Here is a 7,020-nt window from a genome sequence, read left to right as displayed (position 1 = left end):
GACTCACAGCGACCCTGTGGTTCAAACTAACCTTGTGGTCCACTGCTTTGTCCCACAGCACCATGCCAGTTCTAGAATACCAACATTTCAACAGTGTTTACACTCATAAATGACACTGTGTAACTGTATAACATCACCTGACTAAGTAGGTAGGTTAGGGGATAAGCATAGTTGATTCCTGGTAAGCAGCAACTCCAGTGATGTGTGAGATACCTACAGGCTGAGCATTGGATGAGCCAGAAGCAGTTTAGAGATATTAGAGGGACAGAAGTTTGTCACTTATTCTTCCAAGTCAGTTCACTGGAATTTGGTCAAGCTTCCACAGTGGCCTTTAGGGGCCATTGGCAATTGTGGGAGAGTGATTTTTGGGGAACACAGTGGAAAGCAAAACATGTGCACTTAGCCCTGTTAAAGAGCAGTGATAGACTCTTGTATGCTGGTCAAAACGAAGCTGTCCGGTTGAACACCTCAAATGCAAAATTTCTCTGTGTAACTTATAGTACTCTTTTATATGGCTCTAGTACTAGCATTAACAGCACAACAATGTAAAACTTTTTTTTCAAGCAACTAATCTGTCTCCCAATCACTTGGCTATCAGTTTGTTGTACTATGGTGGTTTGTGAGTTGCTGTGATTCTGGAAACAATGTCATGGATATTTAAAATACCAGCAGGGTCACCACCCATGGTGGACAGGTTTCAGATGCGCTTCTAAACAAAGACAGACTAGGAAGGAGGAGTGATGAAATACCTCCATTAGTCACTGAAAACCTTATAAATAGCGAAGAAACACTGTCAGATATAGTGCCGGGAAATGAGCCTCTCAGATTGGAAGGTACTCAAATTCAATGGGGAAGAGCTGCCTCCTCAAAGTAGAGTTGACTGTGTTGACACAAATGCAGTAAAGCACGTGAGGGTAAAGCCCATGGAACCTTCATTTGCTGATGGGACACAACTCAAAATGAAGAGAAACAGCTGTAAACATCCATTAATAATTGGAACATGGGATGTACAAAGTATGAATCTAGGAAAATTGCAAATTGTCAAAAATGAAATGGCATGCATAAACATTGATATTTTAGGCATTAGTGAGCTGAAATAGACTGGTATTGGCCATTTTGAATCTGACAACCACATAGTTTACTGTGTCTGGAATGACAGATTAAAGAGGAATGGTGTTGCATTCATTGTCAAAAAGAACATATCCAGATCAGTCATGAGGTACAATGTTGTCTGTGATAGGATAATATCCATGCGCCTACAGGGAGGCCCAGTTAATACCACTATTATTCAAATTTACGCACCAACCACTAAAGCCAGTGAGGATGAAATAGAAGGATTCTACCAATTTCTTCAATCTGAAATCGATCAAACATGCAATCAAAATGTATTGATCATTACTGGTGATTGGAATGCAAAGGTTGGGAATAAAAAGGAAGGTTCAGTAGTTGGAAAATATGGCCTTGGTGATAGAAATGATGCTGGCGATCACAAATGATAGAATTCTGTAAAATCAATGATTTGTTCATTTCAAATACCTTCTCTAGACAGCATAAGAGATGATTTTATACATGGACCTCACCAGATGGAATACACAAATCAAATTGGCTACATCTGTGGAAAGAGAAGATGGAAAAGCTCCATATCATCAGTGAAAACAAGGCCAGGGGCAGATTGTGGAACAGACCATCAATTGTTAATATGCAAATTCAAACTGAAGCTGAAGAAAATGAAAACAAGTCCATGAGAGCCAAAATATGGCCTTGTGTATATCCCACCTGAATTTAGAGATCATCTGAAGAACAGATTTGATACATTAAACAATAAAGACTGAAGACCAGAAGAGTTATGGGATGACATCAAAAACATCATACAGGAAGAAAGCAAAAAGTCATTAAGAAGACAAGAAAGAAGGAAAAGCTCACAAGTGGATGTCAGAAGAGACTCTGAAACTTGCTCTCCAGCTTAGAGATGCTAAAGTAAATGGAAGAAATGAGGAGGTACAAGAGCTGAACAGAAAATTTCAAAAGTCAGCTCAAGAAGACAAAGTCAAATATTACAACGAAATGTGCAAAGATCTAGAGTCAAAAAACCCAAAAGGGAAGAACATGCTCAGCATTGCTCAAGCTGGGAGAACTGAAGAAAAAATTCAAGCGTCGACTTTCGTTATTGAGAGATTTTCTGGGCAAATTATTGAATGATGCAGAAAGCATCAAAAGACGATGGGAGGAATACACAGAATCACTGTACCAAAAGGAAATGGTTGATGTTCAACCGTTTCAAGAGGTAGCATATGATCAAGAGCCAATGATACTGAAGGAAGAAGTCGAAGGTGCATTGAAGGAATTGACAAAGAACAAGGCACTAGGAATTCATGGAATAAAATTTGAAATCTTTCAAGAAAGTGAGGTGGCACAGAAGGCACTCACTCATCTATGCCAAGAAATTTGGAGGACAACTATCTGGCCAGCTGATTGAAGAGATCTGTATTTGTGCCCATTCCAAAGAAAGGTGACCCAACGGAATGCGGAAATCATTGGACAATCTCTTTGATATTCCATGCGAGTAAAGTTTTACTAAAGCTAATACAGAAATGGCTGCAAGCAGACACTGACAGAGGACTTCCAGAGGGTCACGTTGGTTGTTCTTGAAGAGGATGTGGGATAAGGGACATCACTGCTGATGTCTAGTGGATCTTGGCTGAAAGCAGAGAATACCAGAAAAATGTTTACCTGTGTGCTATGGACATAGCACATTGTGAAGTTTGAATTTTCTGGAACATGTAATTGTCCTCATGAGGAATCTGTACATAGACCAAGAGGCACTTGTTTGAACAGAACATGGAAACACTGAATGGTTTAAAATTAAGAAAGGTGTGAGACAACGTTGTATTCTTTCACCATACTTATTCAACCTGTATGCTGAGCAAATAATCTGAGAAGCTGGATTATATGAAGAAAAACATGGCATCAGGATTGGAGGAAAACTCATTAACAACCTGCAATATGCAGATGATACAACCTTGCTTGCTGAAAGTGAAGTGAACTTAAAATACTTAAAATACTTGATGAAGATCAAAGAGCACAGCCTTTGTTATGGATTGCTTCTCAATATAAAGAAAACAAAAATCCTCTTTACTGGACCAATAAACAACATTCATATCAATGGAGAAAAGATTGAAGTTGTTAAGGACTTCATTCTTCTTGGATCAACTATCAACAGTCATGAAAGCAGCAGTCAAGAAATCAAATGATGTATTGCATTCAGCAGATCTGCTGCACAAGACGTTTTTAAAGTGTTGAAGAACAAAGCTTGAGGACTAAATGAGCCTGACCCAAGCCATGGTATTTTCAGTAACCGCATATGCATATGAAAGCTCGACAGTGAATAAGGAAGACCATAGAAGAATTGATGCTTTTGAGTTATGGTGTTGGAGGAGAATATTGAAAGTGCCATGGGCTGCCAAAAGAACCAAGAGATCTGTGTTATAAGAAGTGCAGCCAGAGTGCTCGTTGGAGGCCAGAATGGCCAAACTTCATCTCTCATACTTCGAACATATTGTCAGGAGGGACCAGTCGCTGGAGAAGGATATCAGGTTTGGTAAAGTGGAGGGTCAAAGAAAAAGAGGAAGACCCCCCAGTACGATGGATTGGCAAAATGGCAGCATCAATGGGCTTAAGCGAGGCAACAATTTTGAGGTTGGCCCAGGACTGGGCAGTGTTTTGTTCTGTAGTACATAGGGTCGGTATGAGTCGGTACAGATTCGATGGTACTTAACAACAACAACAGCAGCAAGTACAATATCCACTTAATGCAATGAAATGATTTTTTGCTGTAAGAATTTATGAATTGGCATTTATAAGTGCATTTTCAGTTGATTTAAGAGTCAGATCCCCACCCCTCAGAGGTCCCAGACAACAATGCTTCTTTGTAAATTATATATGTGGAAATTTTCTTTTTTAACACCCTTTTTTCAAAAATTTGAGATATAAAGTGTGATAAAGTGGTACAATGGAAGTTTTGTTGTTAAACAGTTAAAATAATATGAAATTATGTGTTTAATGCTTTAAATTTTAAATTTAAATTTATACAACACTAACTTAAAAGCTATTTTAGAATTTTTCTTGTATATTCTCTTACCCAAAGCTTTGTATACATGTCCGTCTTGCCTCCTTTGCTATTAGCATTGAGACTGGTTATTTCATTTGAACAGTTCCTGAATATGTTAAGCACCTAACAGGCACTGTCAGGTATTGTTAATACAAAGATGAACAAAGACACATTCATTATCCTGTTCTAAGTGTTGTTGTTAAGACATTCATTATCCTGTTCTAAGTGTTGTTGTTGTTGTTATGTGCCATGGAGTCCGTTCTGACTCATAGCGACCCTGTACAGGGTTTCTGAGGCTGTAAATCTTTATGGGAGCAGAAAGCCTCCTCTTTCTCCCGTGGAACAGCTGGTAGTTTCGAACTGCTGACCCTGAGGTTCACAGCCCGATTCGTAACCACTACGCTACCAGAGCTCCTTTGTTCTAAGTGTAGAGCCTATAATTTTCTGAATATAGTAGGTACTCAGGAAATAACTTTTGTAGAATTAAAGAAAAATGTCACATACAGTCTAAATTGCTCTTGGAGCAAATCCTCTGAGTCAATATGGTTCCTCAAGCCCTTGTCCTGCATCCTATGTCATTAGGGCAGAAGAATTCACCCACCTCTCACCTTGGCTCCTTCTTGTATCAAGCAAGTCTTGTTTGGAAGCAGCATGTTATTCCAACTTCACTGGGCCTTCCCATATTGCCATTCTGTCTTCTGTGAACTGAGAAAGAGGAAGACACAGAGGCTGTGGGTAGGGTGTGCTCCCCCTAGGATGTCATGTGAGGTAGAAGTTGAGGGAGAGCGCTGTCCCATCTGTTTTAATTAGCTCAGATGGAGAAGCAGTCTTCTAGTGGACAGTGTCCTTAAATCTGTGTGTCGTTGTACCTCTCTTGGGAAGGCCACATGAGGCCCTCTCTTGGTCAAGTTCTGCTACAATTCAGTTTCAGTTACTTTCAAGTAGAACTGTAGTGTCCCTGTGATCTTAAAAAGAGTTTCTCTCTCTTTTTTTTTTCTAGTCTCCTTGTATACATTTGACAAAGCCAAACAATGTATCGGCACAATGACCATCGAGATTGATTTCCTGCAGAAAAAAAACATTGACTCCAACCCTTATGACACCGACAAGATGGCAGCTGAATTTATTCAACAGTTCAACAACCAGGCTTTCTCAGTGGGACAACAGGTAGTTTTAAACTTCCTTTCAGTCTTTAGGCCTAATCTCTGCAGTTTTCCAAAATCACTTCTGCTTTTTAAAAGTGAAGGAGATGGAAAGAGAACTTGAGGGGAGGTGTACTTTTCAGGCCTCCTAGAGTCCATTCCTCAGGTAGCTTGACTTCGTCCTTATTCCTCCCTCCTGTCTTTTCTTACACAGAAAAAACAGCATTGCTTTGGGTAACAAAAGACCTGCTCAAGCCAAAAGAAAATTTCTAACATGGCTTTTAGGTCACAGCAACTTTTTCCCTGGTGAATTTGAGACCGTCGCAGATTTCGAGATCTCCGATTTCTTATTTGGAGATGTGTTTGGTTTTGCTTTGTCCTTCAGCTGTCTTTTTCTCTCTCTGATCTATTTCTAAACTTTTTTTGTTTTGGGATCGCTTATCAGAATCTTAAGAAAATTGTGTATTATTTTTTAGGTTTTTCTCTCACTTAAATGATATTTGCTGATGTTTCCCCCCCATTTGGGATTTCAGTTAATATTAGATTGTTAGCATCATAGGAAGAAATTCTTTTTAAAAAATATTAGTTCTTAAATCGTTACTTGTCTGCACAATATGCATGAACTACTGATTGTTCTTTTGACTGTACCATCATGTTTGTCTCCTCATTTGTGACTTTTAAAAATCATTCCTCCCTCCCTCACATAGTAACATCAGAGTCATCAAAATGTGGTCCAGAAGACCCCTGGGGTCTGTGAAGCCCTATTAAGGGAGTCTGTGAAGTCAAAATTATTTTCCTAATAACACCAACACCTATTTGTCTTTGTCCTCATACTCTTTCATACTTGTACAGTGGTATAGGTACTGCACACTGACTGCCAATGCCGACATGAGATTCCAGTGCCTTCCGTTCAGCCAGACACTGGAGAGACTGGCAGAAATGAGACGGTGCTGGGCCGCTCTCCTCACTGAGGGTTTCTTGCCTTTGGAAACTAGAGGTTTTTTTTTTTAATTAAAAAGATATTTTCTGTTAGTATATGATGGATTTCTTATTGTAATTTTTAAATGAACTAATAAATACATCTTTGGAAGGTTTTTAAAATTTTTTTCCTCCTAATTTCTAACTCAAACTCTGTGGAAGTCTCATTTCTTTCTTTCTTTTAATTTTTTATTGTGAACTATGTGATAGTTTACATGGGAGAACATTAACTTTACATTCATCCTATCGTATATTGTTGCATTGCTATGGTTACAATCCCCTCCGTGCACCATCAACCAACCTGTCCCCTGGTCGTCAGCACACAGCCCTTCTCCCTCTCTGGGTCTAAAGTCTCCAGTTGCTCCATCTCTCCATCTCTGCCTCCATCTCTGGCATCGCTGCTTCTCTGGGTAGGGTCCCGCTCTCCACTTTTCTCCCTTGATGGTCCCATGGACCTCCGCTCCTAATCTGCAAAGTCAACCACTCCCCTCCTTTTGCTACAGAACGTCTTCCTTTACATTTCCAACCCTCACAATCAGTCCTGATAACAATTATTCACTATTGTACCACAAGATACCTATTCCCAACTCCTTTCATCAGCCCCGCCCAGATAGAGTGGCTACTACTCATTGGAGATTCTACCTACCTCCGTGCCCTCTGGATCTAGGTTCCCTCTTGAAAGCTTGTAAGCCAGTAATTTCTTGCCTTTGTAGCCTCCCCATTTTGGGTAGCCAATGTCCAAGTTGCCCATCTCTGTTATACTTTGTGTATGGAGGGGGTGGGAATGATCCT

General features: G+C 39.8%; 1 protein-coding gene across 2 annotated transcripts in view; it reads left to right on the top strand.

The window, feature by feature from the left end:
- Positions 1 to 7,020, top strand: part of NSF (N-ethylmaleimide-sensitive factor) — a 183,386-nt gene that overhangs the window by 43,360 nt on the left and 133,006 nt on the right. For both annotated transcript variants that reach the window (XM_006833530.1, XM_006833531.1), the window contains one exon: positions 5,109 to 5,275. In XM_006833530.1, coding sequence (XP_006833593.1) covers positions 5,109 to 5,275 — 167 coding nt within the window. The remainder of the gene's footprint in view (positions 1 to 5,108; positions 5,276 to 7,020) is intronic.

This window comes from Chrysochloris asiatica, unplaced genomic scaffold (genome assembly GCF_000296735.1).
Source record: "Chrysochloris asiatica unplaced genomic scaffold, ChrAsi1.0 scaffold00007, whole genome shotgun sequence".
In the NCBI taxonomy this organism is placed as follows: Eukaryota; Metazoa; Chordata; class Mammalia; order Afrosoricida; family Chrysochloridae; genus Chrysochloris; species Chrysochloris asiatica.
This window is presented reverse-complemented; position numbering and strand designations above follow the sequence as displayed.